Source organism: Onychomys torridus, chromosome 15, assembly GCF_903995425.1.
Source record: "Onychomys torridus chromosome 15, mOncTor1.1, whole genome shotgun sequence".
NCBI lineage: Eukaryota > Metazoa > Chordata > Mammalia > Rodentia > Cricetidae > Onychomys > Onychomys torridus.
In genome coordinates, this window is record NC_050457.1 from 48,174,840 (window position 1) to 48,193,409 (window position 18,570).

The following is an 18,570-nucleotide window of genomic DNA, read 5'->3' on the forward strand; positions in this document are numbered from 1 at the left end:
GTTTCATTTCCCCTTACTGGCATAGCTCCGGTTCCTTAAACATCACTTAGAAGCTCCCATTTTGATTGTACTAGGGATTCTTCTGGGGGTGTTTTCTTGAGTGAACATAATGGAATGACCTGTAATCTCCACATGCATTGCAGTCAGGCTTCCACATCTATGATGTCACATCTGTGGAGTCAACCAACCACACACAGAAAATATTTGGGAAGTACTTTCATTTGTCCTTAACTTGTACAAACTTAAAAAAAAAAAAAAGTCTCTAGGCCTTAACGGTGCTTAGATAGAAAGTCCATCACGGGTATTATAAGTAATCTGTAAGGGGGAGGGATTATGTAGGTTACACACAAACACTACACCATCTTATGGTAGACTTGAGTACACACACAGTTTGAAATTTAAGGGGGACTCTGTTACCAGCTAAAGTGAATACTGACTTTGTGAGGCAGAGTAGAAAAATAGAAAAGTTGATAAGGCCTGAAAAGGGAGGGCTCCTCACTCTAGAGTCTGGTTAAAGGCTCTTGGTAGCTCAGAATCAAGAATTCTAACACAGTTCACGGCATATGCATAAGGCCTTTCTCCCTTTCGGTTATTAACCTACACTTTTCTAGGAATCATATAAGAAACATATAAGAATACACACACACACACACACACACACACACACACACACATATAGAAGACATCTCAGCTGAGTGTGGTGGCGCACGCCTTTAAACCTAACACTCAGGAGGCAGATGCAGGTGGATCTCTTGAGTTCGAGGCCAGCTTGGTCTACAGAGTGAGTTCCAGGACAGCTAAAGTTACACAGAGAAACCCTGACTTGAAAAACCACAAAAATGGGGCTGGAGAGATGGCTCAGTGGTTAAGAGCACTGGTGGCTCTTCCAGAGGTCCTGAGTTCAATTCCAAGTACCCACATGGTGGCTTACAACCATCTGTAATGAGATCTGATTCTCTCTTCTGGTGTCCCTGAAGATAGGTCCCTCATATACATTAAATAAATAAATAAATAATTTTAAAAAGAAGAAAAACAACAATATCAAAAAGATATGTCCCCAACCCTTTGTGTAGTCCTAGTGGCTCCTGGTATTACCTTATCAGTTTACCTTATTATTATCCCATTCAAGGTATCTCTAGAGCCACGCTATAATCCTACTCATCAGAGAGAGAGAGAGAGAGAGAGAGAGAGAGAGAGAGAGAGAGAGAGAGAGAGAGAGAGAGAGAATGAACTGGAGAAATTTCTCAGTGGTTAAGAGCACTTGTTCTTGCAAAGGACCTGGGTTTGGTTCCCAGCACCCACATCATGGGTCACATCTATCCATAACTCCAGCTTCAGGGGATCTGATACCCTCTTCTCACCTCTGGGGTCACCAGGCATGTACATGGTGCCCCTAGAGGCAATCAAAATTCAGAGTTGTGGAGCCCAGTCCCAATAGACACACTTGCAAATCAATTCTCAAACCAAAGGCTAGGAATCATTTTGTAAGAGGAGGTGGAAAAATTGTCAGAGCCAGAAGGTCAGGGAGTGTGCTGTGAGACTCTGCCTGCTGGTAACGTCAGAAGCTACACTGTAAATTCTCACCAACAGGACTGCCCAAACATGACCTGGTCAAGGACAACAAGCAAAAACATGTTAAAATGGATAGGAGAAAGCCTACAGAAGGCCTCAACCCTGCACAAAAATCTGCAGGCAACTATGGAATGCTGACAGCTTGAAAAAGAGTCTTCCTTCAGGGAAGAGCACACTGATTGGCTATCTAATGCCAATGGTCAATCCTGAAGACGCATAGACAATATTACGCAGACTGAGCAGGTTGTATTTATGTATTTAGGAATATATATGCATATACATACATGTATGTAACAAAACAATGAAAAAAGAGGTCATGAATTTGAAAGAGCAAGAAGGAGTGTATGAGAGGGTTTGGAGGGAGGAAAGGAAGAAATGATGTAATTATGTTATAACCTCAAAAATAAAATATATAATCAAAAAAGGAAGAAGATACCTGATGGTGACATCTGGCCTCCACAGGCACACATGCACACACGTGTTCACACATGAGCACATGCATGTGTATTTTCACACATACCTGGACACACACAATTTTGGGGGTCATCCTTCTAAGATGCACTGCATAGATTTGGGTTTGAAGTCTTATTTATGCTTTCAAAAGAGAAAGATACTAGAAAAACACTAGTAGAGAATCTTTTCTGGAAGACACTTAAAATGGAGACCTACAGAAGACAAATGCATACTTTCTGAATTGAAAACAACAGGCTTTGAATTGCAACTCACCAGAAACAGAATTATAAAGAATATTAACCAATCTACTTTCAAAGACCCAAACAGAACTTGTAGCAGCAGCAGCATTCTGTAAGTTGAGCTGTACCAGGGGACGAGGTAGCCTGTAAAATCCACTTCATACCAATGAGATTTGTGTCAACATTCTGGTCTTAGTATCCACATTCCTTAGGGGGAACTCCTGCAAAATCCAGTAGGTTTTTTTGCTGAAGTTTGTGCCTTTCCCTACACCTTCTCTGACCCCCAACCACCTCCTTCAGCAGAAGACTGTCTTAACTAGAGACAGCTAGCTGACCACTGCCCCCAACATTTCTTATTCTGGATAGCTCAAGTATTTGAATGACTCATCTCAGAAAGTATAACCAGACAGGGGGAAAGCTATCTAACTCAAAGTAGCAACCGATGAGCTTTGAAAGCTTTTTCGAAAAACTGAAAACTAAACAAGACACAGAAATAGCAGTAACAAAATTAACTGAAGTAGGTTAAATTGATAGGGTAGTACTAAACACTTAGAATGTTTGTGGAGTTTTGCTCAGCCACAAAAAAAAAAAAAAAAAAAAAAAAAATTGCCAAGTATGATGATGTACGCCTTTACTTCCAGGACTTGGGAGGCAGAAGCAGGCTGATATCTCTGAGTATTGAGGCCAGCCTTATTCACAGTGACTTCCAGGCCAGCTGGGACTACATAGTGAGACCTTGTCATTAGAAAGAAAGAGAGAGAGAGAGAGAGAGAGAGAGAGAGAGAGAGAGAGAAAAGAAAAGAAAAGGAAAAAAAGAAATGAAGAATTAAATTATATTGTTTGTTGGAAAGCAGATGTAACTGGATGAAGATCATCATGTTAAGTGAAACAAGCCAGACTCAGAAAGACAAACACCATTTCCCCCCCTCATTTGTGGATCCTAGATTGCCTATAGCTACATAACACACACACACACACACACACACACACACACACACACACACACACCTGCACACATAGTAATTGCTATGTAATCTAGTGTATTTGATTTTTTTTTTTTTTTTTTTGGGAGACAGGGTTTCTCTGTGTAGTCCTGGTTGTCCTGGAACTCACTCTGTAGACCAGGCTGGCCTCGAACTCACAGAGATCCGCCTGCCCCTGCTTCCCAAGTGCTGGGTTTAAAGGTGTGCGCCACCACCGTGTATTTAATTTTTAAAGTACAATTTTAACATAGAAAGAAATGATTAGAGTTCAAAAGTAGGAAGACAATATGACTAAAAATGGATAATAAATCTAAACAGATACCCTCCAATGAAGATCTAAAAGGCCCACATAGATGTGCATGTATATACATATGAGATGGGGTAAAGCAAGACTGTGGGGATCAATGTAAGTAGCTAGGAAGGAGTAAGGGAAGGGTGGGGAGGTATGGTCAGAGAATGCAATATATTGGTATAAAATTGTGTTTATGAAAGCCATCACCATAAATATATATAAATATATGCCGTGTACGATAAATACATGCCAATGGAATTTATATTTAAATTATATCAGCCTTACATTTTTTATTTTTGAAATTAAAATATAATTACATCATTTCCTTCCTCTAACCCCTCCCATGTGCTTCCTTGTTTTCTATCAAATTCATGGCCTCTTTTTTAAAAATTGTTTTACATACACACACACACACACACACACACACACACACACACACACACGCACGCACAAATATGTCCAGATAAATAAACACACACTGCTCAGTCCGTATAATGTTACTTGTATATGATGTCTGGTTTCAGGGCTGACCCCTGGCAATGAATAACCAGTTAGAGGGCTCTGCCCTGGGGAAGGCTGTTTTTCCTTCTCTCAGCAGTCCTTAGTTGGCCACAGGTGTTTGGGGTTGGGGCTCTAAATTGTTTTTTTTCATTTTTCTTTATTAAGAAATTTTCTGCTCACTCCACATACTATCCACAGATTCCCCCTCCCCCCTCCTCCCATCCCCCATCCCTCTTTTCCAAGCCACCCGGCATCCCCGCATCCCCCAAACCGAGGTCTCCCATAGGGAGTCAGTCAGCAGAGCCCAGCACACTGAGCCTAGGCAGGTCCAGGGGCTTTTAAATTTTAATTGTATAAAGTCATATAACACAATTATCCACCTCAGCCTTTTTAAAGCACGTAGCTCAGTAGAGGTAAATGCATTCAAACTGCTGTGTTATGTGCATCATTTTCTAATTAACTTCATTTTTATTAACTGTAACTAAAGACGTTAATGCCTACTGTATTCGATTCTTTTGCATAAAAATATGCAATTGATAAATTCAGAATCTATACTTCAAAGGAGTTCAGCCAAGTGTACATGCACCAAGACCGCTGTCCCACAGGTATCTAGGTTTTAGCTAAAACACAATACACATGAAAGCAAGAGTCTCCCTGTGCGTTAGAGGAACAAAATGTAGTTTAGATCACGCATCACCATATTACACAAAGCCGTCAGTAATTACTTTCTAAAAGAAGGGATACATTTTATTTCAAAAGTGCTTGTTAGTTAGAACTACCAGCTTTTGCTAGTGTTTTCTTCTTTGCATTATATTTTGTATTCAGTATTTACTCAGCTTACATACAGCATTAACTAAAGGATCCTTCGAGAATAATCATGATCATCTTATGACAAATTATGCACATAGCAACTGCTGTCATTATTTTGTGTGTAGAGGGTTTTAAAGTATAATTTTAGCATAGAAAGAGCAACTGCAATTCAGTACTAAACAGAAAGTATCTGAAGAGCCATCTCTCCAAGTTAATGAACAATAGCACATGAAAAGATATTCAATATCACTATCTAAAAAATCCAAATTAAATCACCAGGCAGTAGTGTTCTGTACTGGCTTTGACAAAAATATATATGTCAACAAGATGACAGTACCTAACAAGTATTGGCAAGAAAGTGGCAAATACAGAACTTTCCTACTGCTGGTGGATAAAATAGTGCAGCCATTAAAAAAAATACACTGAATTTTTTAAAGGCAAAAGAAAACTATTATAAAGCCCAGGAATTCTATTTGTATGTACCCAAGAGAAATGAAAAGATATGCCTATAAATGTTAGTAGTGTCCTTTTTTTTTTTTTTTTTTTTGAGACAGGGTTTCTCTGTAGCTTTAGAGGCTGTCCTGGAACTCGCTTTGTAGACCAGGCTGGTCTCGAACTCACAGAGATCCACCTGCCTCTGCCTCCCAAGTGCTGGGATTACAGTCATGCACCACCACTACCCGGCTGTGTCCTTTTTTATAATAGTTAAAAGCAAAATAACACAAAATGAAAATGAGGACAATTAAAATGTCCATTGATGAATTGAAAAATAAGTGTGGAAAAAAGTCAATGGAATATCAATCAGCTACAAAAAGGAACAAAATATTGATGTGTGAGAAACCACAAATGAACCTTGAAAACATGCTAATGTGAAAGAATGAGTCACAAAGGAACATGTACTGCAGAGTGTTCTCTTTCCATGAGATGTCTAGAATGTTGTATGGTATGTAGATGTGTGAAGAATGAACATTGACTGTGTGTCTAGCACTGAGGCAAATGGAGGGATTTGGAGATGATGGCCAAATAATATGGTTTCTTTCTGAAGTGATGAAAATTCTTCTAAAATTGATTGTGATTATGACTATGCAAGTTTGTAAATATGGTAAAGGCCATTGCATTGTAGACTTTCACTTGTATGTATAAATAAATTGTATGCAATGTGAATCATTCTCAACAAACCTATTAAAATATGTGCAATCAAAATAAATCTAAGTCTACCAATAACAAGCAATAGTTTTAGAGAACTCATAGAAATGAAGTAATTTGTTTTTCAACTGTGAAGTAAGTTTCTGTCATTTAATGAATAGAGCCAAGCCATAGAGGTGACAACTTTGGCCACAAAGTATGTTCTAATAATAGAAGGTATGGACACACCTTGACGCAATCACATCTGTTTCAGAAGTTCTCACTGGATGGATGCAGCACTTCCCAAGAAGTTGCTCTCATTCACTGAGGTTCAGATGATTGTTTAATGGTAAATTATATAGTGACTGCAAGACATGTCCCTACAGAACACTTGTGGTCTATAAGCTACATGCAAATGCTTTCTGGTAAAATAAAATAATGATGCCCTTTGCTCATTTCAGGAGAAAAATAATGGATTCAAGGCAATAAATCAAACTGTCTCAATCTAAAGAGTTTTTTTTTTCTTCACCACAAGATTTTCTTTACCCCTTCTAACCTTCTAATTTTTTGGAACACTAACAGAAAGGGACTTGACAGCTCTGCAGCAATATACATAAATGATGCTGGAAAATTTGAAATTGTCAATATACTTAGATTTAATAGCTTTACATTCATGGAAATAGAGCTTTGTTACTGTACCTCATAGGAATTACATGTTCCCATGGTAAATACTTCTTCATATAGAACCTAATATATAAACATTTTTAATTGTTTTCACAGCAATGTCATGAAATTTTATTTTGCTTCTGTATTACTTCATTAAAGTCTGGCTTCTGGGGGTCCAAGTCAAAGGAATGAGTATGATAAATATGATAAATCAAGTATTTGGTCCCAAGACATGGCTCAAATTCTAGTCTCAAGTGAAAAGAAGCCAAGTTATAAATATAATACAGAAGTGGCTGATGCTTCCATTTTTCATAAATACTCAGTGTGTGGTGTAGGAATGCTGCCACTAAGGATTTGTTTTTTATATTGATCCCTATATTTCAATTTTGGAAATTTCTGCAATATAGTTTGAGAAAGTTAGTTTTAAGATAATGACAGACCAGCTCTTAGCACATTCTTAAATCAAAGTGTTCGAGCCAGGTGGTGGTGGCACACACCTTTAATCACTTGAGAGGCAGAGACAAGAGGATCTCTGAGTTCGAGGCCAGCCTGGTCTACAGATCGAGTTCCAGGACAGGCTCCAAAGCTACATGCAAGCAAGAACAACTTCATGCATGGTCTGAAGGCTCAGCTGGATCTTGGAGGAGTCCACGAGTCTCAGTAGGGCTGTGGAAGAAGTTGTGTCAAAAGACAAAACACACAAGGAGGAAGGATGGAGTGCTGAGGGCTTAAACATTGAAAGAGGAAACTGTCAGGGAAGCTGCGGGCCACAAAGCTGGCACAGCGGCTCGTGAAGTCTGTCAAAGGTCTTGCTTGCCTTGCCAAGAACTAACTCTTTCTTTAGGCAATGCAAAGGATAGATGAGGCGAAGATACAGCACTCTCCCAAGGCCTCTGTGTGGAGACAGATGGTGTTGTAGCAACCATGAGAAATTAACAAACCCATGCCTTTAGGAACTAGGAGCTCTGGTGGAGCAGAGGTAGGGGAAAGCCAGGATGGCTTCCTGGAAGAGGGAGCAGCTGAACTAATTAGAGTTGTTTGTAACTAAACAGCAACACTGGGGACCCTAGCACAAGAAACCGGAGGATAATTCTAGAGAAACTGTAACATGGTAGTTCTCAACCCTGAGTCCACAGTAGAACCACCTTGAGAAGTAACTATTAAGAAAACATCCAATTCCAGGCCCCATTTTGAACCAGTTAGTTGAAGAACTCTTATGGGAAGAGAGATTTGGGGCCCAAGTGCTACTGTACCAAATGGTGTCATGAATCTGAATGGGACAGTAATTCTCAGATCGCAAGCTCTGGACATCAGGAGGGCCTAAAGCAGTTCTGATAGTTACTTTAAATCAACAACTTGGTATAACCTGGAGTCATCTGGTAAGGGAGCCCCCTTCAAGGACTGTGTACAATGGGTTGACTTGTGGACATGCATGTGGGCGATTGTCTTGATTGCCATAGCTGATAGAGGAAGACCCGCCCTAAATGCGGGTGGTCGCTTGGCGGCTGCCCAGATAAAAGGACACAGAAGAAGAGTCGGTTGCTTTTTGCTTAGCTTTCATCCTTGTGGTCCAGTCCATCCATGCCATTCCTGACACTTCTGATTCCTTTGCTAGTATCAAAATCAGCTTCATCATGCTTTCAAATGGACTGAAGACCACTGGTTCTCCGGGAATGTTCCAGATTGGGACTACTGAAACACCCAAATTTATTACTGACCAACTGCGGGCTTCTTGGCCTTTCAAGTAGGAGATAGCCATTGTTGGACTACTTGGACCCTATTGTATAAGCCAACCCAATAAACCTGTTTTAACACATATTCATTCTAGCGGTATTTCTGCTAGAGAATCCACACTGACACAATGATGTCTCATTTTAGGACAATCCTTCCCCCTTTAGTCACCTGCTGTACTCAAGCACCTCCGTGTATCAAGAGCACAGGGTCTTCTATTCTTCCCAAGGCACCCGGAGACCTGTGTGGACTGTAGGTCTTGAGGAGACCACCACATTGATAACTAAGGTGAGAAACATCTGGTTTTTCTTAGAGGAAAACAGGAGGCTTTTACATTTTCGACGATGTTTTCTAAACCCGAAATGACCTGAACCACCAGCTAACTTGAAGTTACTGAAGTTCACAGATGAGAATTTCTAACGAACACAGCGTCCCACCCTGAACCTTGAGCCTGTGACCTCGAGGTCTTCAAATGAAGAATTGTTTCACTTTCATCATAAAAATCTTGCCACACCATCCAGTTCTGTGGGACTGACTGTTCTGTTGTAGCTGGGCCACATCACTGTCCCACCCTGTCACCTGGCAGCTAGGGCAGGGTCAGTCCTGGGTACATGCCTGGGTGTGGGAGGTGGTCGGGATGGTGGAGGACTTGGGGAGCAGGCACAGGGACACATATCAGGGGTTCAGATACCCAAGAGCCACCATGTGAGCACTGACCTCTTGACCTCTCTACTCTCCACATGGCATAATTAGGGCCAGCAGGCAGCACGTGAAGAAAGTGAGCTGCAGCTGGCAGCCAGGTGTAGCTGGACAGCACCTTCTGAGGTGCTGAGGGTGGGGGAGGAAGTGCCTCTCCGAGCAAGACAATACAACATTGCCTCTACTTCCTTCTTAGCTCAAGGGCTCTCATCTCCTACCTCACCTGTGAAAGGGACAGTTTCTGTCACTGAAACCTCATCAGGCACCCACCCCTCACCCTGACTTTCTGGGGGGTCACATATCCCATGGTGACTTTTGCTGGGACTCCAAACTCCTGTTTTTCAGGACACGCAGGGCCCCACCTCCAGCTCACATTGCATTTAATAGTGAAGGACTCAGGTAACCAACCAAACAAGACCTTTTCCCTGCTCAGAATTATTTGCTCATGTGGAAATCTGAATGCTCGTGAGGAAAGAGAGAGATGGTAGTACCACTAAGGCTCTTCCTCAACGTCCCCCACTAGGAGGGTTATTCTACCTGTCACTATTACCCTCCACACCCCAACTGTGGATTAATCTCCACAAACCAGACTAACAACTCTTGGATGACAGGGACCTTGTCTTCTTCATTTAAGCATCCTTAGGCCCTGGTAATGTAATAGCGGGCATATATGAAGCCTCAGTAACTGCTTATTGAGTGAAGTTGTCATATCGGAAAAATAACCATTTCTGTGACAACCAGATTCCAATGACTTTGTCTATACCTTACCTCTACCCAAACTCACGGGCATAAACATTGCTCTTATTTCCTTTATACCTAATGTAAAAAGTCAGGAGGTTAACTTGCCCCTTGGGTAGGCTTCTCTCACTATGTCCTAGGATGTCCTTTTCCAGGTGGGCATTGCTCAGCCTTCTCTCCCAGGTTTGTGAACAGTAAATGACATAGGAACAGCCCGCAGGCTTCAAAGGAGGTGCCGTTGGTGACCTAAAGCTCTGCTCCTTGAAGCGTTGTTCAGTTCCCAGTGAAATCGAGGGAGCATTACATGGACTGAGTCTTTCAGGAAAGACTGGGAAGTTACATAACCAACGATAATATTTAAAATTATGCAGCTGTGATCAAGGAAATGGAATCTCACGCTGCAGGGCAGAAACCAATCGCCCCCAGTGGTGAGGGAGGAATTAATTCTCTTTGGCTCCATGCTGTTTCTGGATTAACTTTATGGGTTTTTTTAATTTACTTTAATAGGAAAGTGGTCACTGCAAGGATCATAGACAAAGGAGGCTTGTGGAAGCAGCAGACTTAGTGACAAGCCCACCTGCTCAAGTTCTCTGTCCTTACTGCTGCGTTTTCATGGGTGCAAGGAGAGGACAGCTCTTGCTCTTACTTGTCAACAGCTACCACGAGTTCTCATCCAGGGCCAGACTGAACCCCCACCACCACCACCACGCCTACAGCACACGTTCCATCATGTTACTGAAAATGAGAGTGAGGCCTGAAGACATTCCTCTCTTCAGAGAGCTAGCTGCCTTTTATTCTAACTAATAGAAATGAGTAGCCTGCCTCGAGTTCTTGTCCGTCGGCGCCCAGAGTATTCAAATTGGCCTTAGATGCACATTAGACGCTTGGCAGCTAATAGTTCAAAATATTAAATTTCCCTCAGCTGACCCCTGCTCTCATTTTTGCAAGCACTTAACATACGTTTCGAAAGCCCAAGAACTGTGAGTTTGTCCAGCTCATGCTCTTGTTTTGATCACTTGTGGTAAAGGACAAAATATTAGTCTGCTTTGGTTGTAACTTTTATTTTTCTGAAGCTGAAGGGCCCCACTCTGGGTCTATTTACTGCTTTTATTGTCACTATTTTCTCAGTCAGAAGAATCCTTTGCTGGCGATGCTAGCTTGTCAGCTTCAAATGTTGTCACCTCTCACCTCCCACAGGATCCAGTGTTGTATGTATTTGAAAGGAAAATGTCTAAGTAATATTTGATCACAAGAGAGCCTGTCATGTGGAGAGGGAATTACAGGCAAGTAGGTGTTCTGTTTTCCTGGTTCTTTAAATATTTTTTGCTTTTTTTTTTTTTTTTTGTGTGTGTGTGTGTGTGTGTGTTGTTTTGGGTACAAAAAGAACCCTTAGTTTTACAAGGACAAATGAGTTCCAAGGATCTCCTGTTCCTGGAAACGTCTGGGCAGAAGCTGGACAGTCATTTGGAAAAGAAACTGTAGGCATGGGTGAACAACACCAGTATTTCCCAACCAGGGGTAAACATAGGGTTCTGGAGGGAGAGAAACTGTCCTCATTTATATAAAATCACATACAAAGTGAGCAATTATCTTCCTGCTCTTTGGGTTAGAGGAAAGAGAAAGCCCCCAGGGCTAAGGTATACTTAACATCTTGTAGACATTTGCAAATTATTTCTCTTTTTCTTCTTAAAATATGACACTGAGAGTCTTGGGCCCTCAGAGTCTATGTCAGACAGCGGTGTCAATTCAGAGTGTTGTAACACAATATTTCATTACCTCCATCCCAAGGCAACAGACAGGAGGTTTCCATTGCTAGCAGTGATTTGAAGCCAGGTACAAACTTTGTTTACTTGAAGAAATGTTTATGGGGAAATGTGGATGACATCTATACTGGTAAACTCCGGACATGCCACAGCTGTAGAAAATCTGATTTGGAATCCAGTTCTAAAAAGTGAGCCAGCCCAGCGGTGGTGGTTCACGCCTTTAATCCCAGCACTCGGGAGGCAGAGGCAGGGGGATCTCTGTGAGTTTGAGGCCAACCTGGTCTATAGAGTGAGTTCCAGGACAGCCACAGCTGTTACATAAAGAAACCCTATCTCAAAAAAAAATAAATAAATAAAATAAAGTATGAACCAAGAGGAAGGTGAGGGTAGGTATGATCTAAATACGTTGTATGCATACATAAAATTACCAAAAAGTTAAAAAAAAAACAAAAACAAAAAACTCCACCAAAACCAAACTGCCTTTCTTTTTGGGCATTCAGAGAACTAGTGAACTTGGAACAGGAATTTGCTCACATATGTTGTTACTATATGAGGTGAGGAATTTGGGGAGCCTCTCTCTTCCTACCCAATGTACATCTACTTGGGGACTTTGCCTTTGTATTCAGGTACCTCCGATGCCTAGCCTGGTGTCTAACATAGACTTCCGCTGCAAGTGAGTGAATGAATGGAAGCCGCAAGATGAATTTCATCTATGTTGTGATCTCACCTCCGCTATGCCCCCAACACAGGCTTCACAGTGCTGTTTTTCATAATTGTGCCAACGTACGTCCTCTATCACCTCTTCCACTTACAATATGCTCCACTCCGAAGAGACTGTCTGCCAAATGCTTTTCCCTTCCTTCCAAAAAGCTGGGATTGGCAGTAAAGCCTTCCCGTGTGGTGAAAGGCACACTTAGCATGAAAACACCAGAAAGCACCAATTCTTGAAAAAGATTCAGAAGTAAGGCTAGTTATGTTCACTCAGTATAACCAGACATGGCATTTAATTATTATCCTGTGCATTAAATCAGGCCGAGCCAGCCAAACCAACTCATATTTCTGGCATGAAATAGCTAGTTTGGCCGATTATCCTGACCAAATCAATAGAGATTGGTGCCAAATCCTTGTTTAATTTGTGATATGTTGGCACAGGCATATTCTTCTTGTTCAAGGGAAAAAAAAAGGTACTTGAGTACAAATGTAGCCATTGGGCTTCCTCCCAGCTTCTCCCTGGAGCTTCTGGAATGCTAATACAGACCAGGGATGTTTGGGAAGACTGGATTTCAACTCAGGACAAGAATGCGGTTTATGAAGCGTTAATGCCTCAGCTACAAACACCAGTGTTTCAAATACGAAAATCTGTTGTAGATCGCTTTAGGTTAGGAACATAGCTTGGTGGTAGGTAGAGGGGTACAGTACTTGTCCAGCTTTGTTTACCAGCACCACAATAAATACACAAACAAACAAATACAATTTTAAGAAACATAATAAAACGTGACTTTGGTGGCTCTAACCGTTATGGTATATTCTCTAGAATCTTCCAAAACTAAATGCAATAATGATTTTTGTTCAACTTCATTTCCATCTGCACAGACACTCCCCCATCCCCAAGGCTTTTGAATGTAAGAGCACTAAGGCAGTGTAGCATTTTCTCACAGGAAAGTTTCTTACATGGCAGAGTGGGCCCTGATTTCTTACCATGATGCTCATGTTTGATACAGACAGAACACCAATGATACAATGTGACCATATTCAGAAGATGTAGAGGAGAACCTTGCCATTTGCTGTTCCTTTAACAGCAAAAAAAAACGTGGTGTTTAGCAGCTTATTCCCCACGGAGTAAGATCTGTTTAGTTTAGGATTACCCGCATGTGAGTCAAGTAACACCAGCAAAAGCTTGATGGAGGTTTGGAAACAGTGGGGCATTTCTCAGGCAGTAGCACTGATACGCAAACAAGGGTTTTGACATTAGTAGGGTTGACTGAATCAGTTGATGTATTTTGCTTGGCCACATGGTAGTGTTTTGTGAACTGTATCAAAACTGAAAACTTGAGAGGGTCTCCTAAAATTTTGTAGAATTAAATTCTCTTCAAAACATGGTCATATTTTGTTCTTGTGGACACAGAGCAGCAACTGGCTGGAGCCGATTAACTGTTATAACATCTTATATTTCTCAGGTCTCAATAGCCTCCTTGCCCGACTTGTGTCCACATTATTCTGCAATGCAGTCACTCTCTATTTGATCATCTCTCTTAGCCCCGCTCTTTCTCCTGGTGAAGAAAATATTTCTCTGTATCCATGACTATCAAAGTAGGAAAACAAAAAGCAGCCTGAAAGGGCATCTTCATATGTACACGTCACCCATTTGATGACTGCGAGCTTTTGAGATTGCTTTTTCATTCTTGAATAATGGAGCCTCACTTTGTTACCTCCCAGGGCAACATCCTTCCCCAGGAACTTCTCCCAGTAAAGCCCAGGGGATCCTCCAGGGGGTCTGTGTAATTTGCAAACATTTCCTCCCTACGGTCCCACTTTTAGAATGTTTTGTATTTAAAACCACAAAGGAACGTCTCATTGAATCAATCATTTATGTTAACTGATTGCAAGTATCTAGATTACTGTGTAACTCAGGGATTACTCCTTGGAGAAGAACTGTGTAAAAACATCTTTGACTGAACTCTGCCGCAGGCCCCTTTTCTTGACCTAGTCCTGGATAAGAGATAAAACTCTTAATGATCCCATGTGATAGCACTCTCAGCTTGCACGTAGGTTATGAGTTCATTTTATATTGGCTGCCTGCAACTTGCTGTTCTGTTCTGTTTTTTTTTTTTTTAAGCAGATATATATATATATATATATATATATAATTTCCCCAATGTTTGACCAAATTTTTCTTTTGAAGCACTGAAAGGGATTAGATCAGAGGTTTTTTTATTTTTGTTTTTGTTTTTGTTTTTGTTTTTTTCTGAAAAATTATTCAACCAAAGCTCTTGTTCCTTTAATAAAGTTGATTATTAAGTATTTAAAACACCAGGAAATTCCAATTCAGGGGAGAGGGTGATTGTTTCTAGGGGAAGCAATGTTTTTTTCTAACTGTGTTGTAAAAGAGTTTCTGTGTCTCAAAAAAAAAAAAAAAACAAAAAGGAAAGAAAGCACAATTGTGAGAAAGCAGGAACATGGGTTCCACTCTAGAAAAGACAGTAGAAAGGGATCAGACACATCAGAGTGTCAGCTGCTAGGGACGAGCAGAGGGAGTCACTGCTTCACTCAATAAAATGTTGGAGATAGGCCGGGCGGTGGTGGCGCACACCTTTAACCCCAGCACTCGGGAGGCAGAGCCAGGCAGATCTCTGTGAGTTCGAGACCAGCCTGGGCTACCAAGTGAGTTCCAGGAAAGGGGCAAAGCTACACAGAGAAACCCTGTCTCGAAAAACAAAACAAAACAAAACAAAACAAAAAAGTTGGAGTTGGGCTCTGACCTCTAAGTCATTTCTACAAAGATTTCGTTATGAGAAAAATGGTTGGTAAATGAACATGTGCCCCAGGCCAACATTTAATACAACTTCTGTGATAAGAATTGTAGCTTCTGTAATTACCCCTAGTCTGCAACTGACCAGCCCAGTTTCATAAACAGGCCCCCTAAAGGTGACAAGACTGGTTTGTGGGCCATTTATCCTCCGTTCTGAGCTTGTACACATGCAACTACTTGTTTAAGGCCCCAGACAAGTGGTAGCCAGCACAGGTCTGTGAGACACGGAGGAGTAGCCTGACATAGTTTCTGTGCATGTAATGGCCAGCCCTCTAAGGCGTGTAGTGGTCAGAATGCTGCCCCATGACCTTTGAGTTGCTCTACGAAGTTCTTATTACACAGAAAGTATAACTGTCTTGGAAAACCCTTGGGAAGCCCGGGGAGAGGCAGCTCCCACAGAGGTAAACTAGCCTGCCCAAGAAGGACAGTGACCACAGGTAGAGAAAGAAGCCAGGGTCAGCAGTACCTGACTTCGGTCTAGAGCTTTAGCTACAAACCCAGACACCATCTTGCTGGGGCAGTGTTTACAGAAGCTCTTGCTCCAAGTCAGAGATGTGCTGTGGGGAAAGAGAAGAGTGGGCGGGGCGGGAAGGAATGTACAGTAACATTTTTCTTTCTGCAACTCCTTACCCTATCTATATTCATCAAGCACGCAGCTAATGACTCTTTAACCTGCACCCGTGTAGCGGTAAGCTACAGTCCTCACGGTCACTAAAGAGATCCTATCCTGTGAAGCTCCCACTGGTTGAAAAATCAAAGTGTCCGTGGACAGGGTAGCCCATGGGGACACCTCCCACCCCCTCCCCAGTCATCCACCAGCATAAAAGGTAATGGGGGTGGGTGGGGAAACCGGAGAAGGAAATGATATCATGCGGGTACACCAGGAAAAGATAAGTGTTGGTGGCAGCGGAGTTGGTGAGTGTGTGGTGGGCATTACCTCTTGATGAGGCTTCCAAGAAGGCTCCCGCTCATGTCCTGGTGGCTCTGAGAACAAGCATTCTTGCATCAATAGCTAATAGGCTGTCCAACCAGATGTTATCTGGGTGGGATAAGAGGGTGAGAAAACAGACCTGTTGTACGCTGTTGTTAACTACATCACTGTGGTCAGAGAAGGCGGGTTGTGTGGTGTTTAGCAGGGTACCTCGTTCATGGGGAGGCAGACCAGATTACGTGGCTGTTTAAATCCATTTCCTCTTGTGATTGGTAAAAATACGAGAGTCATAATCATTCATGCATTACTAAAGCCCTCCTTTCCATCATTTCGAAGGGATTTGTTTTGTTTTTATTTTTTCTAGAACAGAGCATGCATCCAGCAGAAACCTACAGCGTTGACTTTTCTAAGCATTCCTTTGCAATAAGCACACTTGAAAAACAAAAACAACAACCAAAAAAAAAAAAAACCAGCAAAAACTGTCCGTGACAAGTACCTGTGACAAGGCTGGAGATGATGAGGGGTAAGACCAACATCTGCAACATCCGCATCAGAAGCTCCCCAGGAAACGAGAAGTATTTGACTTCCCTGTAGCTCATTTTATATGGTCGGAGGGCAAAGCCAAGGATTGTACCTGAAGGGGAAAAAAAAATACAAAGAAAGGAAAATTGAGTTTTCAAACTAAGGCAACGGTCTCTAAAAATGAGCGACTATCTGGCTGGTGATGACTCAAGTCTGACAAGAGTCATTTATTTCCAGTAGCAAATATTTATACAGTGTTGGGAGTGAGGGGTGGATCTGTCTTAGCAGTCATTCCGTGGAAGTCCTTTAAGAAGCATTTGCAGAAAAAGTGACTCTGAGCTGAGCGACTGAAAAATGTCTTTTGTCTAACTCAAAGGCAGTGGAACCCGTTTTGACACAGACCCCGTTTGGACAAGCCTCGGTGTCGGAATGAAGACTAGAGTATAATCAGGAGACCAATCACACAGTCCCCAGCAAGGTGATATGGAAAGGAAAGGCCTCCAGAGAAAGCTGCAGAGGAACAGATGGTACAGCTGTGAGTATAACCACTCATAAAAAGCAATTCAACTTTCCAATTGCAAAAAACCCTGGCACTCCCATTGTTAATCTGTCTCACCATCTCCCTGTCTGTACACACCACATTTTCTCTCTCACTCGCTACATGGTCTTGACATTGCCTTGGCAACCCTACTGTACAGACTTGCTATTTGCTGGCAAGAGAAGACTTCAAAATGAGCAAAAAAACTTTCCCAAAGATTTCCTGTTGAAAACTCGGTGACTGATGGGTACAACGAAAAGACAGTAGTTCCCTCCTTAGCTTTCCTTCTGTCTTGAAATTTTAAAATATTCTTCTAGAATAATAAATTTCTACGTAAGCGTGAGACCTGCTGACATTCAGAAATTAATACAGCTATCAAATACATTTACTCCTTCTCCTCTTTCTCCAACTTGTTTTCCTTGCCCAGGAAAATTTAGTCATTCCAATAGCGTAAACACTTTCAAATATCTGCCTTGCATTGTAATTTCACGTTTTAAAAAGACCAAATAAATTATCGGGGAAATAAAATACCTAATATTGAGGTAACCAGAAGCCGGAGGTCAAGGGTAGGAACAGGGAGGGGTGAACCCAAGGTTTTCCTAGGAATGCAAGAAGTTCTTACAGAAACTGAACTTTCCCACTTTCTTATGAACTGGCTTCTCTGCCTTATGAAATGGAACACAAAGTTCCCTTCAATCACCACAGCAGCTCCAACGCCAGTTCTTGGGTCTCAGCAAACCACGACTACCCATTCTCCAACTGTGACCTTGTAATAAAAAGCACCTTGATGTATGCGACTAGAAAATCCAGTGGACCGAGGTCTCGGGTCTTCAGGAAAATATTTAACAGTTTGCTGAAATGCAAGAGTAATAGGCAAGAGAGAAAAACAGATTCTGGAAATGCAGAGAGCTGGGAGCGAAAGCGTTGGCTCCATGTTTAACAAAAAGGAAATCATTGACGGCCCCTGAGCTCTTACTACAACTTAAATACAAAGGAAATCATTGACGGCCCCTGAGCTCTTACTACAACTTAAATAAAAAGGAAATCATTGACACTCCCCAAGCTCTTACTACATGCCAGACATCATAGTCAGTACTTTCACCCTGCTAGCAATTTAATCCTCACAACAACCCCAGCGTGCAAATGCTGTTTCAGCAACTTATAGGTGGAGAAACCTGATCATGATGAATGTAAAATTTGTCCAAAGTCAAATACACTCTGGTGGCAGAGCTAGGATTTAGGCCCATGACATTTCTACTCAGAACTCGTGTTCCGCCCCCCCCCCTGCCCCCCATCTCTGACACTTCCTGCCTCTCCTGGCAAACACTGTTAGTGGTTCATAGTGAGTTTATTTCTGGAATGCTCCGGTACATAATTTCATATATGGGCAGCGTGCAACCAACAAAGTTCCTTCATTCTGACTGTCAAATCGATATTGAACAGTGCACACGAAGGACAGTCAGGGAGGCAACGTCTCA

At 41.8% G+C, this 18,570-nt stretch overlaps 1 protein-coding gene across 1 annotated transcript in view; it reads right to left on the minus strand.

Moving 5' to 3' along the window:
- Slc1a3 (solute carrier family 1 member 3) overlaps positions 1-18,570 on the minus strand; it is a 78,778-nt gene that overhangs the window by 40,584 nt on the left and 19,624 nt on the right. Inside the window, exon 3 of the mRNA XM_036206850.1 lies at positions 16,529-16,666. Coding sequence (XP_036062743.1) covers positions 16,529-16,666 — 138 coding nt within the window. The remainder of the gene's footprint in view (positions 1-16,528; positions 16,667-18,570) is intronic.